This window comes from Callorhinus ursinus, unplaced genomic scaffold (genome assembly GCF_003265705.2).
Source record: "Callorhinus ursinus isolate GAN/ISIS: 27379988/994484 unplaced genomic scaffold, GSC_fseal_2.0 scaffold17, whole genome shotgun sequence".
NCBI classification, from domain to species: Eukaryota; Metazoa; Chordata; class Mammalia; order Carnivora; family Otariidae; genus Callorhinus; species Callorhinus ursinus.
Window position 1 is genome coordinate 38,234,348 of NW_027397079.1, and position 25,909 is coordinate 38,260,256.

Consider the following 25,909-nt stretch of genomic DNA (forward strand, 5'->3'; position numbering starts at 1 on the left):
CAATGAACCACCCAGGCACCCCTTATCAACCACCTTTTAAGACAAGCAGATTTAGGCATATAATTTCCCAAAAGACACCAACTAGTGACCTAGAGCCAGGATTCAATCTCAGGAAAGTTGGCCCTAGAACCCTATAGTAAGCTGAATAGAGTTTCCCCAAAACGCCTGTCCACCTGGAACCTCAGAATGTGGTTTTTGAAAGGTAGTCTTTTGCCGATGTGATCAGTTACACCTTGCCGTAACCGGATACCTGTGCGGGCTGCCTTGGCTGACCACCAGCTCTGTTGTGTGACCTTGAGCAAGTCACTTAATCTCCCTGAGCTTCATTTTCATCAACTTACAAGAAGGGATAATTGCATTTTCCACACATCATAGGGTCATTGGTAGGTTCAATATAAAAATAAACTCATGTATAAGGAAGCAAACTGTTCCTGTTACTTTTAAATCTCTACTGCTTTGAACATTTTTATTTTATACCATGTGAGAGTACATTGCCATTTCAAAGCTGAATTACATATTCAAAAATAAATTATATGTTTAATTTATATATTATGAGTAAGTATATATGTATAGAGTAATGATTTATTTATACTTCATTCATTCATTCACTTGTTTTATTCCCATGAACTTCTCAATTTTCAAGCACCCCTCTGCCTTCAGGAGAAGCAGAGAAGTGCAAATATGGTTTCCTACTGTGTTTAGGCCAAAATAACTCTAGCTGTAGAATTTTGATTCTTTTCCTTATGGTCTTTTAAGAAGCTCATTGTAACTGTGTATGATCTCATGCTTCTTCATCCCACTCCCAAAGCCTGAAGATTCCAACTATTTCACAGATAGAGCCCTGCTGAATTCAAATTCTTGCTTTTTATGGTGTGACCTTAGACAGCACGGGTCCCCTGCCCTGGTTCTCCCTCTCTTTCTGTCATCTAGATTTCTATGTCTTTATCTCTTGAGTGTCAGGACACGGCCACATCTTTGCTACAACAGAAAGTACTTCTCCTTGACCTGTTGGAATTAGAGCGACTCCAGGAGACTGTCACATTTATCTCCCCCTCTGTGTCCCCTACAAAGTTTGTGGGTTCTCCACTTGAAATGGGAGCGGGATGATCTCTAAGGCCTTCTCCTGGGAATATATTGCATCATCCCTATCAGGCAGACCTGGTAGCTGGATAGGAAGCCCAGGAAAACCATCCTTGGAAAGACGACATGCAGGCACCAGATCGCTTTGTTCAGCCATTCTCAAGATTTGCTTAAAGACAATCCAATGGAGGGAACCAGAAGGTCAGACCAAGATCAGCAGGTGAGCTTATAAAGCCTCCCAGATCAATACTACTTCTTCGAGATGGAGAAAACAATGCATTCCTCCAATTTTCTCGTATCTATTGAGTAGTTTAACTAATGCACAGAGTTGATTAGCACCTGTTCCTTTGCTCCATCCAGCCTATCACTGTACACTGGTGTCCTAGCGGGGCCAGAGCACAACTGAGAGCTGTGCCTGCCACCCTCCCCCCACCTCACCCCTGCGCCAAGCCCACCAACATCGCCTCTTCGCAACTGACTGGTTACATGAGTACATGGAACTTCCTGGAGAAAATAAAACACTAAGTTTCTTAGTGAGTGAGACCCATATATAAGCAGGCCCAACTACAGGCACTGCCAGGAGCCACCATCACTGAGGGAGGACATGAAGCCACTGGAGAAGTCTAGGAGGAATGAGTGTGGCTCATTAGCACTGACTCAGAATCTGGATCCAAGGGGAGGAGGGAATTGTGGCTCCAGGTACAGCGCAGGGGCTCTTATGTGGATCAGCCTCACGGTGGGGAAAAATGTGCTATGTAAAGATATCAAACAGCTGCTCCACAAGAGGCTGTGACACATTAGGGCACATTAGGGCACAGCAAGGGTGGAGGGCCTTCCCCCTGAGAAGCCCCTCGGGCCGAGATGGGAGGAGAGGAGCCCACGTTGGCTCTCCAAGAGCCGGGAGCCTCAGCCTGACATGGAGCTGCAGCTGAGCAGAAGCCGGGCTGGCCATGCCCCGGGCTCTCCAGTTCGGCCAGCAGCAGCAGGGACAGCGGGCCTCAGCCTGCAGCCGAGCGGGCTAGCACGGTTTGGATGGCATTGTCATCATTTGTATCCAGAGGCTGCTGGGCCAGGGGACATTTGGTAAAGTCCCCAATGGTCCATTCAGGAGGAAAGTAGAGCCTGAGCGTCTCTTTGGATAATCTCAGCCCTTCTTCCCTGAGGTCAGACACCCTGCCCCAGACTCCAGTAACTTCATAACAGAGTGCGTGTCCGATGTGCCTCAGGCATTTGTCGCGGCCACGCCAGTCCTCTCCAGGTCCCTCCTCTTCCAACCCAGCAGTCTGTGTTGACCGGTTCGGGGTGAGCCTTCCCTTGAGGGGAAGGTTCTGCTTCATGGCCTGGTGTGCGTTGGAAGAACACCAACTTGGGGCATAGAAGCACAATTCTTAGAGTGGAGGGGACCGAAGAGGCCACGCAGCCCAAGTCTCGCTGCAGAGGCCGGGAGGAATGAGGACCACAGTGTCGGCGGTCAGCAGCTGGTCAGGCACTAAAACCGGAGCTGCTGTCTCCCCGGGGCCAAGGCGGCTCCCCTCCCCTTGGCTCCCACGCACTTGCCCTCGATTTGGTCCCTTTGCACACCCGGTCTCAGAAAGACGGCCCCCAGCCCCTCCGGTTCCAGCCCACGGGATCATGCAGCCTCCCTTCCGGCCTCCAAATGCAAGCAACCCGATTTCAGCGCCAGGACCAAGTGCCAGAAACCAGAAAACTGAGCTCCATCCAGGCTGAAAAAGTGCAACCCCAGCTCACTATCAGATAAGTCCTTTTCCTGCAAGAAATGTGGCTGTGGTGAAGGAGGGAAGACAGGACCAGAGGCCCCTCTGCCAGTGCCCCACACCCATCAGGGAGAATCGAGGAAACACACTGCCCGGTCCTCGTTCTGGCCCAGGGCTACCGATGAGATAAAACAGCGGGCTGCAGCCCAGCACGCCATCCCCTCATTCGGGAAACTTACTGAGCCATCCCGGGGCCTGTCCAGGTGAGCCCCTGACCTGCCTGCCCCTGAGGAGCACTCCGAGATGAGGCAGGGACTAAGACAGATGTGTGTGCTCCCATGAGCGCACTCGTTAGAGAGCACATCACCAGACGACACCCCCAGCCACGTCCGAGGTAGCTGTCCACTGGTGTCTCGTGCCAGAGTTTCTCGGGGCGTGGGCCCCACAGGACCATCCATATGCCGAAGGCCCCATAGTAGGAAGAGGCTGCTTCTCAACGGCATCCGGGGTTGCTCATGCTAGGAAACCTGGAGGGCAAGGAAGGAGCACAGAGGGTTTTCGGCTGGCCCGAATTAGATTCTGCTCACCAACCGATTCCCGGAGAGCATGAGGAGAGGGGGATGGGGTGGGGATGATGAGCAAAAGAAAAGTGCCGAGTTCTTTGCTAGGCTTGCCTGCTCTCTACTTTGAGTAATCATTCAAAACAAGGAAATCTGCCAGAAGACACATTAAGTCTGTAAGAAAAGAAGGCTCCAGGCAAAGAGCTGTCAGTCACAGAGAAAAATCAACACAATCTATTGATTCTCCTTTCCCAGTGAAGGGGCAGCTTCACGTTCAACCTTCTCACCGCCCTCCCCCATCCCACACAGTTACACGACTGTGAAGGCAGAAAAGGATTTTGTAAAAAGTCACCAGGAAAACTGATACCAGGGAGTGGGGGTGGACCAGATGTCTCTGCTTGTATGAAGGAAAGGGCAGGAGAGGGAGGCCCAGGCTGGGGTCTGCACTTCATTCCAGCTCCATTGGGCCTCCCTTCTGACAACTAGAGGCACGTTCCCTCGGAGTCATAGCCATCTGAATGCTCCAAGCCGTCTGGGCCTCCCTGCAGACACACAAGTCAGAATGACCTCGAAGTTGAGTTTGCACACCTAGAAGTTGCCCCTTTCCTTGCTGAAAAGGGGGTCTACCCATGACTGAATAGAAACAGATCTCCAGGGGCGCCTGGGTGGCTCAGTCATTAAGCATCTGCCTTCAGCTCTGGTTATGATCCCGGGGTCCTGGGATCGAGCCCCACATCGGGCTCCCTGGTTGGCAGGAAGCCTGCTTCTCCCTCTCCCACTCCCCCTGCTTGTGTTCCCTCTCTCACTGTGTCTCTCTCTGTGAAATGAATAAATAAAATCTTTAAAAAAAGGAAGGAAAGAAACATATCTCCAGAGTTCCACATTGCTGGGTGATCTCATGAGCTGGGGCCCCAGTTTATTCCTCCCCCTTCCGCGGGAAAATCATCTGATGGCCTCACGAGAAAAGAAGTTCACGCACCACGGCAAGAGGCCATTTAGCCTTTGAATAGCTCCTGTGGTTGCGACCCCACTACTCTGTTGATCAAGGTTTTACTGCCTCAACAAGCCGGCTTCTACCAGAGCTACACAGAACGTGTCTTCCCTTTGCTGGACCACACAACCTCAGCGCTCTCATCTCCTGGCCTCCTGACACCTGTAGTCCTAAGAAGCAGACATCTTTAAACACACAGACTTGTCCAGCTGGAGGAGGATATGGGAAGAGAACTGCCAGGCCCCTTGGAGAGTGGGAAACCTCCAACTCGACCCCACAACACCTAGGTGCAATGGCCCGCAGCTCACTTTCCCCCACTTCACAGCTCCTACCTGCACAAAATATCTGCCACCGGCCACCCCGGGCCAAAGGGGTGCTGAACACTCAGTCTCTGTGCTGGCTTCGGTGCAGAGGAACAGCACAGAGAGTGCCAATAAAAGTCACTCTCGACTGAAGGATAGAGGTTCCCAGATGTGCCACATCTGCTGGGGCCACCGTCCCCTTTGGGGGCAAGGCTGTCATGAAGTCTCAGGCCTAGGTTTTCCAAGGGTCCTCTCCCACCCAGTGCCTCGGACTTCGGTCTTCAGTTAATATTTGCCCCCCTCGTGAGCCCAGAAATCATCAGGGGTTACATCAGCCTATATTTTAATAACCTCCAAAACTCTTTCTAAGCCTCTCTGAGAAAAATATCACCATTACTATCCTGGTTCAGATTTGATATATCTGTAAACCGCACTCGCCCTTTACTTTTTTCTTTTTTAAGGATGTGTGGCTTTGTGTTATGAGTGCTTTAGGGAAAATACGGCCATGCTGGGCATGCTGACAGCCCCCACTTGAACAGAAAGCCTTTCCTGAGGTTGCCAAGCTGAACTGCAAGATGGCACCTGTGACCAGGGGTGAGTAACTGGTTAGATGTGAATTTGCACCTGTCATTTCCAGGACTTTTCAATACGATCTCATGAGGTCTACACACCAGTTCTGACAAGGATGCACAATTATCCCTGTGCGGCAGGTGAGAAAATAACAGGACTGGGCCAAAGTCTCATGGCTAGTCAACTGTGGAGCTGGCCTTACAACGTGAGGCTGAGGTCTAGAAAGCACACGCTCCCCGCTTCCAAGCTGCTTTCCCATCATGCTCTCCTTCCCCATGCAGGCGAAGGGGTTCCTGTGCCCTCCGTTCCTGGGTTTCCGAGGAAGCACAGGGAAGAATGAGAGGCCTGGGAACGTGGTCAGCAGAGGGATCCCAACACGGGACCAGTCCAAGGAAAGGCTGAGGTCAGGACGCCCAGCAGCCACCCAGACCCCGTCAAGGAATGCTGACCCACGGGGCAACAATGCGCTGCCCTGTGCAGTAGGCTTGCAACCCCAACTCAACTCTTCAGTTCGGGCATCCAACACACTTTTCATCTGCTGCACACTCTTAGGCACAGTCTTCTCTCCCACGCATGCCAAAGATGAAGGCCCAGTGTTCCCAGTGCACATGCCTGGGGAGCAGGGAGGCACTGATTAAAGATATTCGACCAGGAACCCCAAGTCACGGAGTTTTTGAGGAAGAAAATAGTGCAATTCCAGATCTGGAAGAAGCGTTAGAGATCACCTCAGGTAATCCCTTCAATTTGCTTAAGGAATAGGCTCAGAGGCTTTAAGGAACAGGCCTGAGTCACAAAGTTACGAGTGTCAGTGTTGGAATTAGAACCTGGGACTCCAGAAATTGTGTTATTTTCTATCACATCACATATTATCTCCTTGCACAGAGTTCTTATTTTTGTTTTTTGTCAGGTGGCTAAACTGAGTCTCAGAGAGGTTAAGTGGCTTACTTGGGTTGACACAGTAGGTGGTAGAACCAGGCCTTGGACTCAGGTCTGTACGACTCCTAAGGGTATGTGTGCTCTTTCCAATATATTTTTAAGATCCTTGAGATGACACCATGTCCTTTATGATAATACCTGCTAACCACTCGAACCTGCTAAGGAAGTAACTCCTGCCCAGAGAACCAGCAGTTCTAAACGGACTTGTGGCAAAAAAAAAAAAAAAAAAAAAAAAAAAAAAAAAACACTAAAAACCTAAACAAAAGAGGCCTAGTTGGCGTTTGAGGTAATAAACAAAACACCAAGACTATAGGAGTGTTCCCCAAACTTACAAAGATGGCGCCGGGTTTGCACAGAGACAGGCTGTGGAGAAAGCCCTTCTAGATGTCCCTAAAGCCTTCCCAAGGTGGGGAAATCAGTGGCATGTTCTCAAAGGCCTCTCTCTGAAGTGCTGGCAGAAGGGGAAGCCTCTGAGCTCACCAGTGGAGACTAAGCTCCTGGAGACGCCAGAGTGGCTGTAAGAGGCAGGCTGCTCTTAGCTCTGCAAGCTGCTGACTGGCGTGGCCGTGCTTGCCCTGCAGATAAGCTGTGCATACGATGACACGCGCACAGCCCCTGGTGCCCCACGGCTTCTCACGTGCATCTACGCCCACGCCTCAGACCTAGCCATACACACACAGGCGTGAACACACATGCGCACCACTCACGCACCCCATCTGTGGCCTCTCCCCCTGTCCCTAGTTGTAGCTACAGCCCCTCTCACTTCCCTCCTCTAGAAAGCCAGCCCCTCGGGCTCTGGCTAATACCATTCCCAGTCCAGCGATTACGGGGCTGGCTCCAGAAGCACTGCGTTTGCTGCCTGCCTGGGCCCCTAACAAGATCTGGAGAGAAAAGTCAGGGCAGTTTATGACAGCTCCTAATGATGACTGCTCACGGTAATGACCAGCTCTGACGCGACCCGGGTCTGAGCTGATTACAGGCTCTGGCTCCCACTCCGCACGCCCAGAACAGAGGTTTCCCGGGGGGCCCTGACCGCAGCAGATGCCCGGGCCGCGTGCTGACTTCATCAGGCCAGCCTTCGGGGGCTCCTTCAAGTGGGTGGCCCAGAGCTGGCCCAGGCCTGGCCGGCACTGCTCTGGGCCCTCTCTTAAGGATGTCATTTGAGGGGCGCCTGGGTGGCTCAGTCGGTTAAGCGACTGCCTTCGGCTCCGGTCATGATCCTGGAGTCCCGGGATCGAGTCCCACATCGGGCTCCCTGCTCAGCAGGGAGTCTGCTTCTCCCTCTGACCCTCTTCCCTCTCGTGCTCTCTGTCTCTCATTCTCTCTCTCGCAAATAAACAAAATCTTTAAAAAAAAAAAAAAAAGGATGTGATTTGAGGGCCTCCTCTCTTGCCCCTCCTCACCCTTACCCGCAGACTCGTCCATCCAAAATATCTTGCCTGAAGTTCTGCCGTTAGCATTTCACTGCTTTGGATTAATGAGTACATTTTCTTTCCAGTCTCCCTCCCTTCCCAAGGTCTTCTTTTAAAATAAAAGTAAAAGTAACGTTCCAAAATAGGTTTCTGATACCTCTCCAATGCCAACAAGACAACTGTTTTATTCCTTAGCATGGCATTCGAGGCCCTCCGTGATCTGACTTTTGCCTATTTTGTCGATCTCATTTCTAAATGTTTGCCTCCACACACCTTATAAGCTGCCTGCGAATAGACTCTCTGCTCCTCAATATGCAGATAATGTCATATCTCCATGTCCAGATCTGTACTGGGCCCTCCACATAGACCATTCCTCCCATGCCCATCTTTTCAGCCTGGCAAACTACCAATGCCTGGGAGAACACCACAAGGTATCTCCTCTCTGGAGCTTTCTCTGACCCCTCCTTGTGCTCCCGCAGCCCTCGCTTCCTAGCTATTCGAGGAACTTCAGCATAGGATGACACGGTATTACGTGTAACTGTTTCCCCCTCTGTATCCCCTCAGAAGGTAAGCCCTGAGGGCAGCCGCCACATCCCAATCATCCTGCCCAGCCACTCTTATATGCGCTAATCAGTGCTGAGGCTGACATAGGTTGCATCCTCAATCCAGGCATTTATTAAACCTCTACCACTCACATGCAATTAGCCCATGGAGGCACCTCCACCTCAAAGGCAGGAAATGCCATGTGGAGCAGGCACACAAGGGCCGGGTGCCAGGCGTGGGAGGCAGAAGAGAAGCACCTTCGGGAAGCCCATGGCAAACTGGAAGTTTTGGCCTCCAGAGGGCCCCAGGAATGAGGCGGGGGTAGGTGCCCCAGGCCCCCACGAGCTCAGCCACAGATAGACCCCCACCTCCACCTCCAAAACTCACCAGCTCCTGCTCCGATGGAGGCATGACCAAGTGGGCTACTCTCACCTCATCTGGAGGCTCTGTACAAGGTTTCTCACTTAGGATCCAGCGTAAAAGGCACTACAGGATAGAATTGGGCCCTCTAAAATCTCCCCTTGCCTGTACTCATCTGCACGGGTATGAGCGAGCTTCTGGCCAGCTAAGGTTTTACTTCCTTGCCAAGGGCTCACTTCAGAGCTCAGAAGACCTACTGGGAGGAAGAGACTGTCTCTTTGGCTTTGACTATGGGAGTCCCCTCTTCCCAGGCCCTGGGAAGAAATGATCCAAACACTTCTGTGTGCATAACTAGAATCTCCTTGGGTGTGGATCCCAAAGTGAGCATATGTAGTACAAAGTATTAGCAAGGCCATGTACTCAGTACATGTTCAACCACTGTCTGTTGAATTCAGTCTGTGCAAGAGCACATACCTGCTGCAGATAGATTTGCAAAAGAAAACACACACACGTACGTGCATCACACACCCGTTTCTAAATGAATATGGTTAAGAGTAAAGAAGCTGTAACCTAAGACACTGGACACCACTGACCAGCATGTGGCACCTTGCAGGCATCTGAGCCCCTTTGCGCCTCTGCATCTCAGAATAAAGGTGGTAACCCTTTCCAGTTTGCCAAGCTCCCTCTGGGTGCAAGCAGTCACAGCTTACGTGGGGGTTAGAGGTTGCCCTCATCTGCTGCTTCGTCCTTCTACTTTTCAGCATCTTGCCCAGAGCAGATGGCAATACTTAATGACTGACCTCCTTTCCTCCTGCAGCCATGAGCGGCCTGGGAGGTGTCTGGGGCCCATGGCCACACTGGATGGGTAACCACTGTAACACACCTGCTCATTCCAACTCCTCCAGGAGCTGGGGACCCCACCCTCCCAGCGAGGTACACAGACAGCACAAAACCCAAGTCCTTCCAACACATCTCGGTTCAGGCTTTGTGTCCCCAAGTCTTTAGCCAGGGCAAAGCTCTAACACAGGATGCTGACTCAGTTGTGAGAGCTGACAAATGATATTCTCTACCCATATTTGTTTACCTGCATTGGGTTTTGTCATTTAAGAATTACTACTCTTTGTTTGGGTTCTCAACTCCTTTCCTAGTCCTTGTCTCTTGACACCAGGAATTTCCTTTCTCCATTAATCTTAATTAATGGATTAATTAATCTCCAGTCTTTACTTTCTCCATTAATCTTAAATCTGAAGTTAGAATACTCATTCCTGCGGTCAACTTCCCTGAATTTCTCCAGCCCCCACGGAAGACCTTCCCTCCTCAGGCCTAAGAGCTTCTGAAGCTACCAGAGAATAGAGACAAACAAGCATGGCCAAGGCCTGCCTCATCCACCAGATTCTTAAATTTGTTGAGGATGAGAAGCAGGTTCTTGGCTCAAAGCTGAGACCAAAGGAAGCCTGGAAGGAGCACAGGCAAGTCTCTGGGTCCAGGAGGTCTTCGTGGCAGGCCGGCGCCACCGCCCCCCCAGGGACTCCTGCAGGAGGCCGCTCACCCTCCAGGTGCAGCTGTCTGTTCGGGTCCAAGTGCCAATTCCAGGCCCCCGTTTCTAACTCTGCTGCCACAGACACAGAGATAGGGCTTTCCTTCAGCTCTAAAGCAATTTCCAGAAGCTGAATGGATCTGTTGTGGAAGACACACCCGCATGAATGAATTTTCAAAGGGCTCACAAAGAGAAAAGAAGACATCTGAGGTTCTTACAGAAGGATATGTCCTGGAGAGCACGCTGATGAAGGACGAGAGCAAACCAGAGAAAGCCGTTCTCATAACCCTGCCCGAGTGAATGAGAACACAGAGGAGGAGAAGCTGGTTACTCATGTTTCCTCACTGTCAGAGCACTATTTTGGCATCTTTACAACTCACAGACATCCTTTCAGAATTTGTAAATGATTTCCCTTAATTCCTGCCCTAAAGAAATACCATATTTATTCCCCTAAATATCTGCAAGCCGGTAAGCACCTGCTACCTGCACACCCATCCCTCAAAAGCCCTCAGAACAGCCTGGCCCCACACACCCGCAGCCCCTCCCACCCCGAAAGACCAGCACCAGTTACTCTCAAGACTTAAACACCAGCACGGAGGCTGTCTCTGCACTTGAGCCCAGATCTCCATCCCAAACGCTTTCACCAAGGACACAAACATCACCTCTTCTCCTGGGTCCCGGCTTCCTCTCCCTGACCCACTAAAGAAGTCAGGATGAGAGGGACCCAGGGTGAGGCCTAAGTTACAGGAGGTCCCTAGAACACCTTTAAGCTCGGTCCTGCAATAGGGACCCCACCCAAGGCCAGGGTGATCTAGAAGCTCCAGACTCCTGGACCAGAGCTGTCCAAAAACAAGCTGTTTAAAATTCAGCCGTCCCTCCCCGAAAAGCCACTATACACGATGACCACAATATCTTCCTTTGAAAGACCTAGAAGGCTTTCTTTCATCTCTTTTCTTTTCTACCACCATTCATATGTTCATTCAGTCCCTCTCTCAAACATGTCGTGGGCACTGACAGAGCCAGACCTGCCCTCTCTCTTCCAGAGGATCGCTCACCAGCGAGCAAAGCCAATGGCCCCAGGGACATGTCGGCAGCACTCTTCACGCTACCATTCAAACTCAGGAGAATTCACCGCCCCTGCGTCCCAGTCCCAGCCCCCTACCAGTTTGGTCCAACGAATGTCTATTTTCCAAGAAACCTAAACTGGCTGCTTCAAGCTCACGTCCCTCCTCACACATCACAGGCTGTTTGTGGGATGCTGACATCCTGAGGCTCGCCCCTCTGAACCAGGAAGGCCCCAGTGCTAGCACCAAGTGGCACTTGAGCCCAGGGAGGCCCACTCGGCACAGGAGGCTCCTGCACCCACGGGCCTGGCCGGGTCTTGCTCCAGGCAAGGCTGCTGTGCCAAACTCTCGGGGGCCACGGTGGGAGTGACAGTGCTAGTGACAGTCCCGAGGCCTCTTACACAGCAAAGCTATCGCTCAAATATTTAGTGTATGTGTCTGGCTTTCACACGGAATTTGCAACCTGCCAATTACCAGTGTTTACCTTGGTAGAAATTCACGGGAAATTTTAGTCTGAACAGGCCCAGAGTTTATTTTACTGCCAGATAAACAACTTTCTTTGATAAATCATCCGTGTGACAGTGTTCCTGAAAGACTAAACAAAGATTTCAAACGTAATCTATAGGCCTTTGAGAAGTCTTCCAAAGCTAATGCATGTTTAATTGGCTGCTCTAAGCAGGGTAGGGCAGGGCAAGGGCCTGACATTTCTTTGGCCATTTGTTCTCCTTTAAAACACACACACACACACACACACACACACACACACACACACACACAAATTGGAGCTTCTGGCTCATTTCTGCAAAACTGGATGGCATTTACCAATATTTAAATGCTTGCTCGCTTCTCTGAAATTAGCCTGTTTTTTGGTTAAAGGGAGTGCATCTCACAAATACCACAAGGCCATTGTTGGAAAAGAAGCAAAGGCCCCGGAGATCAGCTTGAGGAAGAGTGCGGAGAGCAGTATAACACACAGGGCTTTAAAACCTCTCCTAAACGGAACCCAATAAATTAGGAGTAGAAAAACGCGTATCAGGAATTAGATTTCTGAAAATCACATACAAACAAACAAATAAACAAAACACCTTCAGGAGGCACATCCTAAAACTGCATACGGTCAGTCCAAGCTCCATGGGCACAGTGCTTAGGGCGTCATCAAACTAAAACCCAGATCTAACTTCTAGAAAGAATACACAAGGTTGTTTTCTGTTAGGTTTGTTTGGGTTTTGTTAACTATGGCACCTTGAAGCTGCATAGAGCTTTTCAAGTTTTTCCAAATGAGCTTTTAAAAAGCCTTCTTCAGTCTAATCCTCTGTTAACCAGAGAATTAACCAGAACATTCCATTCCATTTCCTAAAAATTTTTTGCCAAACAAGCTGATTTCACTCGTGCCAGAATCCTCCTACCTAGTCTAATTTCCATCCTGAAACTATTCTTTCCAGTGAGAAGAGATAATCATGATTATGGACTGAGCTGCGGCCATATTCCCGGAACCCCACACACTTGACTGAGTCAATTCTCCCCATAACACAGTAACACAGGAATCACCACTCATATTTTGCAAGTGAGGAGACAAGCTCAGGGAGGTTCAGAGGCTCTCTCGTGGTCACTCAGTTCATAAGGTTGGGATTTAATCCAAGTCTCCCTGGCCCAAACTTACATTCTTTCTACTCTACTGCACTGTCTGCCTCCCCACAAAGAAAGAAACCGATGATTGCTGAGCTCTTTCCCTGTGGCAGGCACACCTACTAGTCCATTTCCATCCCACAGGGCCTGAGGGCAGTGAAGGAACACCCTATATCCTCTTCCCAGGGAGCTTCCCCACCATTCCTGGCAGGGGGGGACCTTGACAGCATGGGAGTACGTGAAGGACAGGTATGAAATCTGGACCAGGTGCCCAGGGAAGTGCTGGTGGGAACAAAAACCTTAATGTATGCCAGGCAGGGCAGACTTGGGCAATCACATGACTAACTCCTTTATCTGAGTCTTATTTTTCTCAGTCTGTGACATGAGTCCTGGATTGGCTGATCTTTGAGGTTCCATCCAGCGCAGCGTGTCTTTAGAATGACAAAGGGATACAAATGAGCAATGCGGCACCCAAAGACATGGGCCGCCTGTGCAAACTGTGAACAGCCCCCATTTCCCCAGTTATCCCTTCCCCCCACCTTTCTCCACCCACACCCAGAAAAGCTTCAGACAACAGAGGTGAAGCTGAGGGTCAGTCCTTCTCAGTCCCCTTCTCCAGCATAGTCTATCCATACATCACATGAAAAGGGGGACGTTTTGTTAAGTGAAATAAGCCAGACGCAAAAGGACAAATATTGCAGGACGCCACTTACGTGAAGTACCCAGAATCATCAAATTCATAGAGACAGAAATGAGATGGTGGTTTCCGGGGGCCGGGAGGAGGGCGGATAGGGAGTTAGTGTTTGATGGGGACAGAGCTTCAGTTTGGGAGGATGAAACCTCTCCAAAGATGGATCGTGGGGAAAAGTGCGTGACAACGCGCGTGTATTTGATGCCACTGAACTGTACACCTAACAGAGATGGTAAATATCATGTTATGTATATTTTACTACAATAACTTTACAAAAAAAGATAAGGAAGCTTAAGAAATGGGGCAGGGCCACTCCTAATCAGAGAATCACCAGCTGGAGAGGACCTCACAGGATACCCGACCACACCATTTGGCCACTGACTGTCCCAAGGAGTCAGACCTGGACTTGGTCACAAGAAGGGGAAGTCGTGTGTCAGCCAATCCTGAGCCAATTGCACCCGCAGCGAAATCACTCTTAGGACAAAGAAAAGCAGCCACTCCGGCGTGATGCAAGGAGGGGACACGGCTGAAAACAGAATTAGGTTTGGGAAAGATTTCAATAAGTAGACTGAAAACAGAGGACAGAGAGCTCCCAAGATGCACCTCTCATTTCTCTGGGGAGAGCCACAGGGGAGGCCCGGGACAGGTGACCATCCCTGAAAGGGCTACTTCTGTCCCTGGAAGGATCAACCGCAGTGAATGTTTAGTGAGTCCGGCCTGGGTTCCTGACACACCACCTCTTCTTCTACTCCTCACCAAAACCTATACCTGGGTCTATGAAATAGAGGGAAACTGAGGCCTGGATCGGGGAAGGGATTTGCCCAGTGTTGCAGGGCATGCACATAGGAGAAAAGGAAGGACTGAACTCAGTTCCAGGGAACGCTGTGCCGCATCCACAGATCCTCGCTTCTCTGTCCTTTCTCATACTTAAGTATACTTTCACGGGCTCCACTATGCTAAAGCAGAGTGATTCTCACCGAAATTTGCTTTACCCAAGTGTCTTCCTGCCTGCTGGAGCCGAGAGAATTAGGCATGGAGACAGGGAGCACCGCACTCACCAGAAGGGGAAATGTGGCTCTTTCCCACCTTTGCCCTGACGTTCCTTAGCATGGTTTCAGAGTGCAAAGTGGTCCCCATGTGACCTCAGCCCAAACTGCCCAGGGCCTGACTACTCTGGCTAGGACCCCAGGTTTGGGGCCTGCTCAGACAGTCTCCAATCTGAGACCACGGGTGAGCAGGGAACAGACATCACTACCAGCCCAGCCAACCAAAGGCTTCAAGGCTTCTGGGTCAGCCACGGCTGCAGGCCCCCGTGCACGGATGGGAAGGCTACTCCAAACGGGACCCGGGCTGCGAGCTGTGGGCTATGCTTCCCGTGGATGAAAGCGCCAACCCCACGTTTTCCCTCACATGAAATGCCTTAACAATCCCTCCCAAGTATTTACAGATCTGTGGATGGGAGATGTATTTCAGGGGTCTTCAGCCTGCCAACTCCACTCTAGGAGCTGTGTGCCTTCTCCCCTGTCTATTTAATTTTACTTTCACTGAACTAGATTTCTGGATGTGAGTGCTTTTGTTCTGTTTTTAACATACATGCATATATACTCAGTCACCCAAAACAGAGTGTAAAGTTTTCCTTGAAATTAATAAACATGTTGTACATAGTCACTGGAAAGGAGCTTTCTCCTTTTACTTAAAAAAAAAAAAAAAAAAAAAGGCAGTCCAAGTCCAATTTCCATCTCCCCTACCATCCCATCTGACAAACTTTTATTTCATGCCTACCATGGGGAAGAGACTGCTCCTGGGACTGTTTGAGTACAAACAGGCCTTGTTTTGTTCATTCTAAGACACGGATTATCTTCACATTTTCACGTGAAGCATGCTTCCTTTGTCACTGCTACAAAACGAACAGCGCATGTCATGATTAGTGGGCATCTCACATTAGGTAAAATGGTGCAGATTAGAGACCCTGCTCCCCAGCAGCTCACAGATGTCTCAATTACTGCGCTGGCAGCCAGTTTTCCTCACCTGCAGCAGGAAACCCAAGGTTTAGCTTGGAAAGGCTGAATCTACATTTTGCAAGAGATCAAAGCGCCCTTCAGAGTAAAACACTGTGCCTCCAAAGAGCCGCACAGCCAAGGCACCTTGAAAGACGAGTTAAGGCAGAGCAAGAACAGATTAGTGAAGTTTCAGGAACCTCTGAAAAGACTTCTTCTAGGAAATACTCCCAAATGCTAACAATGAGAGCTGGTTTCTTTCCTTTCCTATTTGACTCCTTTTGGTATTACAAAGTATGGTTTTACTCTTTATGAGGAAACATATAAATGGAAAAAAAAAATCCTTCCAGAAGGCAAGGAAAATTTCTGGGGGCAAAGAAATCTTTTTTTCCACAGCAAGAAAATACTGGGATAAAGAAGTTGCCACCTGAACTCTCAGGCTCAAGAAACTGGAGAAGCCAGTATGAGAGGAAGCTCTGAACTCTTAGCAGAAGTAGATCATCATGCACATTTCTAGCAGAAAAGCTTAAGGGTGTTTACAGATACTGGAGAAGCCAGAGAGACTGGCCGGAGGCGGGGTCCTAACCTCCCAGCAATTATAAATCAGATCTTAACACCCGTGGGATAAGCTAACGTGAGGGAAAGATGCCTATGGGCACCGAGTTGTTACCAGCAGGATTATGAGTGGGGCAGCTTGCAAATACGATATTGGCATGTTGAAGAGAAAGGAGCAGCACCCTGTTGTCACATAGCAGGAAAAGCCGAGAGAACAAAAAGCAGAGCAGTGAGTCCCAATTTCAGCACAGCAGACAGGCTGGCCACCATGTTGAATTCAGAGACTTTGCGCCATCTAACTTTCGGCTTTCCCACATCTGGCACTTGATCCAGGCTAATCCACCTGCATTCCTGAGTATCAGCACACAGGTGTTTCTACTGATGCTTTTCCCTGTTGGGGAAAAGAAATGCACTCGGAACTGAGGGGCGGGGTACGGTGCAGAGGTAGAGAGACTAGTGGCCATGCAGACCTGCCAGAGGTTTTAAAATGTACCGCCTGCGAAAGAGGTGACGGGCTGTGCACGCCCAGCTCCACAGAGGCTGCAGGAGTCTGAGGATGCATTGGCAGGAGGGCGAGTGTGTGCACTGACCCAGAAGGAATGCACCCCCTTATTCCTCGAGCTCACAGAAAGCCTTCCAACAACCTGATGTCTTCCCACCGGGGATGTCAGGGCCACTTAATGCGAAGTTTGATCCCTGGAGTAGAGAGTAAAACATTCTTTTTCTTCTCTGTTGTGTGTCAGCTTGCATTGCTGAATTTCTTTGTTTCCTAACTGAATCCCATCAGCGTGGCTGACTGCCTCACTTACTTGAAATGAACTGAGCTAAGAAACAAGTTTCTCAACAAGGCTGCATTCTCCAGGATGCTGAGAAGGGCAGCGTTAAGCTCAGCCCCTGCAGAGTGGGGGGGAAAAATCCGATTTATGGCCTTATAAGAACATTACAAACAAAAAACTAAAAAGTCTCTCTTGCACCCAGTTCAAAGAAGCCTGGCACACACCATACCCATGCTGAGGGGATAAATGCCTCTGTGGCAAAGCCCAGTGGCTGTTCATCTTCTCTTAAATGAGGAAGGCAGCAGGCCAGAGAGTAAAAGAACTCCAGGTGGCAAAGTCAGATTCCTTATTTATGAAGTAAGTGGACTTGATATGATGACCTGTAGGGTCCAGGAGGACCTCAGAAATTCTCTGAAGCCAAGAAGAAAATCAGCTCAGGGCAAATGGAACACAGTCCCAAACAACTCATCAGTCAGATCTGCCAAGACCTGACTGGCTATTAAAACGAGATCTACCCCTCCCTCCCATAAGCAGTAAGCAGGTGGCTTGCTGACTTAGTAGGCAGCTACTACAGTGGGGGCAAGGATAGCTGTCCCAGGGGGGTTACCTGAGCACCCTCTAGAGCCTTACCCTACACCATAAGGTCAACCTTCCACGTTCAAATTCTTTCCCAAAGCCTGCCTCTTCGGCCCACTTCCAGGGAATGTCTCTAGTTGAACTAGTTGCCACAAAACCCCCAATTACCAGAACTTTGATGAGTAAGTGGGAGTGGAGGGAGGAGACCTGATGACAAGTTCAGGGTGGTAAGTTCCAAAGACTCCGAGCATAAAGACACGGATTCTCTTCTCACACCTTAACATTAACAAGTCCTTAACATTAACTTGGCCTTGAGTTCCCACAGCCCCCTTCTCAGCTGGTGAGTTATCTCATGACTCCATGACTCTCTAGGAAATCACTGATTAGTGTTTGGTCAGTGTTTAAGAAAAAAAATTTTAATTAAATTGTAATTTACTCTAGGCAAGTATTTTTGAGTATGGTGTCTAGCACAGTGCTTTGCCCTCCAGAAATGTTGAATGAAGGGATATGTGAATCAATGAATGACCAGATACACTGAATTTGAGCTCCCGAATAGGAAGGCATGGTCAGTCAATCACTTCCTTCATACACTGAATTCCAGAGTTTTCCATCACTCTTCCCTCAGGAGTTGAGCCTGATAGAAGTCACAGGAGCATAAAACATCAGCTAATATATTACCTTCCAGAGTTTACTTTAATATGGATCCTGGATTTGTGCAAATATCAGGGGGCCAACTTCTAAAAGTGAGTGGGCTCATTTACAATACCTGAAGAGTATCAGTGAAATCCAAACGGGGCCCCTCAGTTATCCCTCGAAACAATTCTTTCAGATCACAGCCTATCTCAACAGATTCTTCCTGCCCCAGGATTTCTGAGAGATTTTTTTTTTCTCTGTCCCAAATGCATCTTTGGGAAGGAATCTCAACCCCATTTGTGGAAGAAAAGCTTGTTGCTAATGCAGCGTGGGACTGTGCACCCACAGACTCTACAGCAGGAGACCTGCCATGCTCAGCTGGGCTCTTGGCACCCCCAGTGAAGCAAGGAGGTGAGCATCAAGAAACAAAAGTTTCTACCAGATGATGGAAGGGTCAACACAGTCTGCACACATCACCTCAGATGCCCTCTACCATTTCCTTTGGGTTCATTTAAAATGGCAACCAGAAAAAAGGATGTGCCTCAAAGACAGGCAGGAAAATGCATTCTAGACCAAACTTCCTAGAAGTCCCGCAGGCCCCCACCAAGAACAAAGGAAGCAGAGATGCCTAGTGCACAAACAAAACATGCAAGGCATATCCACCCTCAAGAAGCTCTTTGCAGCAAAGGGTCTGAGTTCTCCCACTTCTGTCCTCAGTCACAATGACAGTCCTGAGAATATGTGTGTCACGTGTAGAATTTCATTCCATTTGCGTGTACAGGTCATATTCGTGTGACTCGGACACAGCCCTTGACCAGTGGAAGCCCCTTCCTTATGCTTTAATATGCTTGGTTAATGAAAACATGCAGTTGGTCACCCTGAATGGCCAAAGACTCCCATCACCTACCATTCTGCTTTTCCTGGTAAGAATTCTGCACGAACTGCAGCCTCAGGGACACGAAGCAGGAATTGTGAGAAATGCACCTCTCAGTGTCAGGCTGAACCTTCCTTCAGCAAAGCAGGCCTGGCCTAAGCAGAGCCACTTCTCAGCATCCATATGAAATAGAAGGAGTCAGCCTTCCAAACGAATGTGGTTGACGTTTACCTTTCCCAGAGAAGACAGGCTCAGGGCGTCTGGAGCTGTTCAGGTCTTCTATGAGGCTGACTACAGGGGGCATCCCTAGAAGGCCCCCTGAGATCTGCTCCCCAGGCCACACCCAGCCCTTCTCTTGGGGCTCTAAGGGCTGATTTGGAATTCTATTTTAACCCAGAGTGGTCTGGGAAGAAGGGAGAGAATTCTCGCTACTGGAGGGAGGTCAATTTCCTGTGCCAGGAAGGACCTGATGGGGGGACCACCTGAATGCCCCCAGCGGCTGGACTCCACCTCCCCAGCATTTCAGAGCCTGGGTAGAGTGGTGCTGACACCTAGGGGTGGATGGAGAAAGAGCCAGTGTGGAGGGAAGGAAGGCCCGCCAAGCAGCTGGCAGGACCTCCTGGGTGCACCTCCTGGGAGCATCCAAGGAGTGGTGTTGCTCCCTAACTCCTCCCCATCTGTCCTCGAATCTGCCACCCTCCACATCTAGTGAAGGTCCCCAAAAACCTGTCCAGGGATCCTTCACACAGAAGGGCAGAAGGCAAGTTTGACTTTAATAAAAAGGAGCCAGTTCTCCACCCTATCTAGATTACCATGGGCCTGAGAAAGGCAACCACTGGGGGAGAATGAAGGGAGAGAATATGAAGCTCCAGAAAGAGGCATCCACAGGCTCTCTGTTCCCCAGGGACGCAGACCAGGAAGAAGCAGGGACTATGCCAAACCTCCCAGAGGTGGCCAGGGGTGCTTTCTTACCAAACTCGCTCGCACAGAGATGTTCGATTATGGCTTCAGATTTCAACTCATTGTCACATGGAGGACACACGGTTGTGCCTAGGAAGGGAAAGGAGGAGAAAAAGGAGCTGTGAGTGACAGGGATAGGGGTTCTGGAAGGAGCTATCCCTGGGACCAGGCTGGAAGTAGTTAAAGGTCTTCTGGAATTTCTGAAGGGCAGCTGGAGAATCAAAGAGTCCTGGAACCTTGGACCTAAAGCCAACAGACACAGTTTCTTGAAAACCTGGGGGCTGGAACTGTGGAATACGGCACAACCATGTAAACCAACCTAATCTGGGGCTAGGCAGGGGCGGGTCTTTGAACTGTGGCTTGATGGGGAGTGCGCATCTATTCCAGGTGTTTGTTTCTGGTTCTTTCTCCCCTCGCCCTTAAATATCCCTCTCTGATCCCTGCCCCCTTCCCATTCCCAAACTCCCAATGGGACAGCAGATCAATCTGACCTGCTCTCTAGGAGCCAAGAAGGAAACTCCGACACACCAGCCCTAGCCACAGGCCCCGAACACCCCTCTCCAAAAGGGCCATTGCAGTGCGAGTTCCTGCCTGCGCCGGGTGGGGGGAGGCAGGGCCAGCTGGGTGGGGGCTGGGGCAGCACCAGCAAGAGCTGCCAAATGGGAGAGGGGAACCCTCCGAAGGCGTTTTCACAACACTGTGAAGTGCTTTGAAGAGGAGGTGTGTGTGTGGTAGGCATGAGGGCCACTGCCAGGCACTAGGCACAGGGGGAGGAGACTTCTGAGGCCAGAGCCAGAGGCCTCCTCCAGGCCAAAATGCTGCTGGAGAGGACCCCTGAGAGGTGGAGTGTCTCTGTGGGAGGCCAGCGAGAAAGCAGGACAGTGGAATCCCCGGACGGGTGAGGTGGCCTATCATCATCACCACCATCCCCACCATCATCCATCAACCACGAGGAGTTTAATCCATGATCTAGGAAATCTAGCACATTCGAAGGGCACTCTGCCCCTGGCAAAGCACCGGGGTCCAAGCCAGTCTGGCGCTGAGGAGCAGAGGGAAGTGACCCAAGGTAAAACGGTAAGATGGAAGGCCCTTTGTCCTGCCCTTTCCAGTGGCCTCCGTGGCAGAGTCTCCTGCCTGTGAGGTCCCCTGTGGCTCAGTGAAATGGGCCAAGCCTCCCACAGTGGAGACGCTATGGAGAGAGCTACACAGCCCTGCCAGGCCAGCGCTGCCCCCAGGACATCCTGGTCCACAGCCGGTCATCCCCACTTCCACCCAGGGACCACACCCCTTCATTGTTCTTCAGACTCCTCTCCCACATTCACTCTGTACCCAGGGCCAAACACCATCCAGATACTCAACGCAGCAAGAACCACAGCCAAGCAGAAGACTTCTCCAAGGTTCTCCAGAACCTTCTCCAAGCAGAAGACTGTGTAACTGTCTTTTAGCCCAGAATTTGGAAATTTGCTTTTCGGCCAGAACTTGAAATTAGGTTCTGGAGGTAATGTTTCTGACAACGGGAAAAACTTACCCAGATTTTCGCATTATGGTTCTTGCTTCCATGGGGAGAAAAACAGAAGGAGTCCTGAAATATGGGAAGGACCATGTTACCTATCCCGGGAGAGTGAACCGTGCTTTGGGGTTTTCCTTGTTCTCTTATTTACTTTTTTTAAGTGGAAGTTATCACACTGGAAGTTTTTATTAATATAATCTTGACTGAACAAGTAGCAGGGCCCGGGCAGTGAGAATATCAAACACTGTCCCCTTGGCACACTCACATCATCCCCTCTGGACCCTCTGAGTTCCCTGAGGGGCTCTGTAGTCCACGGGGCCATGTTCCTCAGGCCCACCAATGAATATTTGACCTTCAGCACTTCTCAAGGTAGAAAGAGCTCATGGGGTGAGCTAACCCCTATCTTGACTTTTCTTTTGGCCAACTCTGGAGCAGCTTGATCCAGGGAAAGGAGGAATGTGTAATGCAATATTCATCTATGCCCCCCTCTGGTGTGTCCTTGGGGCCCTGCAGGCCGCCTCAGCGGGAGAAATCCACCATCCCTCTGAGAGGTAGAACTAAACTGCTGGTCTAAGGTAGATTTAAAATAATGTTTAAAGCAAAGGAACCAAAAACTGAAAGGTTTTGTGTTTCACTAATATTTTAGGGGGAAGAGAGGAGACAGTCTAACACTAGAGGCACAATGAAGTGATTTTTTAAAAAATCCGGACACACATGGACACAGCTGTCTCTCCCGCTCTTATACAAACACACACACACACACACACACACACACACACACACACACACACACAAAATTTACACGTAAACTTTCTCTCTCACACATACAGCAGGTCTTCCCTGGCCAGCTCCTTGACACCCCGGGACAGACCCTCTGGAGGCTCTCAGGACATGTGAGGGCACCGTGGGCCCTGCAATCCGTGACTAGAACGGCCAGGCTGATCTAACGCATGACACATCTGAACAAAAAAAATAAAAATATATGCTCATTCATCCAACTTCAGTCAGTGAAACCTGGCTGGAAGGGGAAGCAACAATGTACTGGCCTGGGAATGGATAGGTCTAATGTAAGCGTGAGATTTAGAAATAACTTTCCTGGAAAGTTGATAAAGTTATGCCTCTCCTGTAACAGATAGGGACAGATGCTGATGTAGCTGGGGCGTCAGCCTTTTGGAGGGAAAAGTATCTTTTGACTTCTCTCTCATTATCAAGTTGATCTTTACTAGCACATGGCCCCTAAGGAGTGCCCAAGACCCCAAAACATGCCCATTTACATGAATAGCACGCAGAGATATGTGTTGCCTTGAAAATTTGGCTTTAATTTCAAAGACTAAAGAGAAAGAATAAAAGCAGTGCCTGTGTATTTATTCTTACCCCAAAGTACAAGTTCCCGTTCTGGAGCCACTAGCCATAAGGTCATAAGGACTGGTAGTTTGGTCTGTCTCAACCTGCCCCTGCAAACACACACACACACACACACACACACACACACACACACACACACACACACACACAGCCTTCCCACCTCCATGCTGAGCTGACAATGGCCATGCCACCTCAGACAATGTCATGTGGGGGTCCTGTGGGGCTCCCTCCCACTGAAGGGCTGCAGTGCTGGGGAGGAGTGGGTGCTCTCTCCTCTCTGGCCAGAACCTCTCACCAAAAACAATGAGGGAAGAACCAGTTCCCAAGCCCCACACCTGACTGATCTTCTCGTGGCTCATGTGGCTCATCTCTACTCGGCAGCTGGCCTTGGGAGGGTGCCTGCCTAGGCACTCCTGGGCTAGAGGGGAGGACAGAGGAGGATGGTACCAAGGCCCAGACTCAGGAGGAGGCAGTCAGGTAAACAGCAGCCCAGGGGTCAAAGGCAAGACAGCAATTATATGATATCCCCCACTCCACTCCAGCCTTTGAGGGGGTCAGTTGGGAGGATTCTTCCCCCTCTATATGTAGGCACCTTGGCCAGTCCCCCATCCTCCCCTCAAAATGTGTTCCCCCAAAGGTCTCCATGGGCATGGACTCTTCCCTAAACACAACCGGGAGTGGAGTAGAGGCCTCTGGGACAGAGCTGGGCTAATCTCCTAGCCAGCCAGTGGCCAACCAGTGAGGAAGGGGAGAAGGAAAAGCCTGGGGGCTGCCTGCCGGGGATGGCTCCACACCCGCAGAACACAAAGTGCTTTGTTTGCTCTAGGTAATTGCTGAGCTCTTGCTCCCAAAGGGCCGCACTTCCCCCAAAGGTTAACCCTGTGCAGACACCCAGGAAGGGGCGAGCAGAGGTGCCCTGGCCAGTGCAGCCAGACTGCTGTCTCTCCCACACCTGGCAGGGGCCCAGGCCACCCAATGCCGGTCACTTTGGACCAATCTCCTCCCTCCCTAGAATAAGCAGGAGCTTTGCAAATTCGGGACTCCCTTTCCCCATACTACCACCCTCACACTGGAAGAGTAAACCCTTCAGAGGACATTTCTCTTTTAGGCATCACTTCAAGATGAACTAAGTCAGCCAAGAGCCGGTCCCCCACCCTAAACCCCCTCCTCAGACCCCCTCCGGACAGCGCCCCTGTGCTAATCGCATCTAGGTATGGCTCCCCATCCCGGACTATGGGACTTTGGGCACATCTTTCAGCCTCAACTCTGCTCCTGAAGAATTCGTTCCTATAAAAGTCAGGCCACCACGCTGGATTTTTTGTTTGTTTTGAGTTGGCTTTTGCCTCTCCGGGATTTTTTTCCCCTCCCGCTCAAGAGCTGCCCTTTAAGTGGGAGGGGTTCGAGAGGAGGCTCAGGCTCCTCCGTGGAGCTGTTCAAAAAGTCTCCAATTTGCGCAGCCCCACTCCCCAAGGAGAGATGAACAATGAGCTAATTGCATTTTTATCTTTCTAATTACCTGAGGATTTGTGTAAATGGGAAAAGCAGGGGGTATGCAAGAATGAGAGTACACACTTTCCAGCCCCCAGCCCTCCCCCAAGCAGTTACCTGAAAAGGGTGGAAAAACAGAAATCCTGTTTCTAAACTTTTTTTTCTCAGCCAGCTCTGCAATCCTCCCAGAGCTACTTGGCTGAATGACTAGCTAAGGAAAGCTCGGGGAAGGGGGGGAGGAGGGTGGATATTTTTTTACTCCTCATCGAACCTATGAAAATAAACAAAGCTGCGCCTTAGCATTTCCTCGGCCTTTCTAGGCTTTCTACACTTTGGGTTTGGGTTTTTTCCTCCTGGGGCATCCCGTCTCGGGTATTAAAAACTTCCACGGGGACTCGGTTCCCTCCCAGAGGGAGAAGGGCTCTCCTTTCATATGGAGGATAAGGCTTTGTCTCAGGTATGGAAAAAGCGAGCCTGGATCCCAGAGAGCCGCTCCAGGCACCGCATCGAGCTTGCTAGGGGCCGAGGCGCAGCCGCCGCTGCCGGCCGTGCACCTGGGTCGGTAGAGGTGCTAAGCGACACCTCGGACGGACGAGAGGCTTTTAAAACTCGTTCCGCACAGCTTGAGAGCAGCCTCCAGGGAGCACGTCCGAACTCCAGGGAGGAGCGGCGGGGCGGGGGTCCTAGTGGCAGGGGCTTTCCCCGAGGCGGGTCCCCTGGGTCCCCGCCCGCCCGGGTTGGGGGGCTCGCGCGCGTGGAAAGGGCCGACCTGACCTTGGGGCTTGGAGGCTTCGGTGGCATTGGGCGGGGTCATGGCGATGCAGACGTCCCCCTCGGGGAACTTGTCACACTTGAGCATCTCGGGCCAGTAGAAGCCGAAGAACTGCATGACGGGCTCGCACGAGTCGCGCACGGCTTCGCAGAGCCAGCGACACGGGTAGATGGGCCGGTCGAGGCAGACTGGCGCGAAGAGCGAGCAGAGGAAGACCTGGGTGCCGATGTGGCAGTTCTTGTTGAGCAGGGGCACCCAGCTGCTGGCCTGCTGCTTCACCTCGGCCATGGTCTCGTGCTCCAGCAGGTTGGGCAGCACCATCTTCTTGTAGCCCACGTTGTGGCACAGCCGCAGGTCCACCGGGATGTCCACGCACTGCGGCGGCTTGGTGTAGAAGCGCCCGCTCTGGTAGGAGCCGATGTCCGACTGGAAGCTCACGTAGTCGTACTCGCTGGCCGAGCCCGCGGCCAGGAGCCCGGCGGCCAGCGCCAGCAGCACGCCCGAGGCGGCCCAGCGGCGGCCCCCAGCGCCGCGCCCGCTGCCCATGCTGGCTCGGGGCACTCGCTCCCGCGACGTCGGGGCTGCCTCGGCCGCCTCCCCGCGCGCGTCCCGCCGCAAACTTCCAGGGATCTCCAGGGACAAAAGGCGCCGTCCCCAGCGCTGCCCGGCTCGGCGGCCGCGCGCTGCTTGCCCGGTCCTCGGCGGGTGGCTGCCCTCGGCCTGCGGCGGGCGCCGCGGCTGGAGCTCGCGCGGGGAGAGGAGCGCGCGCGGCGGCCCGAGTGCTGCCCCGGCTCCCGGACGCGCGGCGGGCGGGCGGGCGCGCGGCACCTACTCCTGAGGCTGCAGGACTCGAGTGCCCGGTGCTCGTGTTGCAGAGCCCTCGGAGTCTCCCCGCGCAGCCAATCAGCTCCCGGCGGCTGCGAGCCGCACTCATTTAGCATGTCAGTCACCGGCGCAATTAACCAATCGCTTCACTTGCAAGGGGGTTCGGTTTACTAGAACTAAACCCAGGTCAA

At 51.2% G+C, this 25,909-nt stretch overlaps 1 protein-coding gene across 1 annotated transcript in view; it reads right to left on the bottom strand.

Moving 5' to 3' along the window:
* SFRP1 (secreted frizzled related protein 1) overlaps positions 1-25,684 on the bottom strand; it is a 41,901-nt gene extending 16,217 nt beyond the window's left edge. Inside the window, exons 1-2 of the mRNA XM_025886301.2 lie at positions 24,896-25,684; positions 19,771-19,848 (exon numbers count right to left, since the gene is read on the bottom strand). Coding sequence (XP_025742086.1) covers positions 19,771-19,848; positions 24,896-25,439 — 622 coding nt within the window. The 5' untranslated portion in view covers positions 25,440-25,684. The remainder of the gene's footprint in view (positions 1-19,770; positions 19,849-24,895) is intronic.
* Positions 25,685-25,909: the final 225 nt, after the last annotated feature.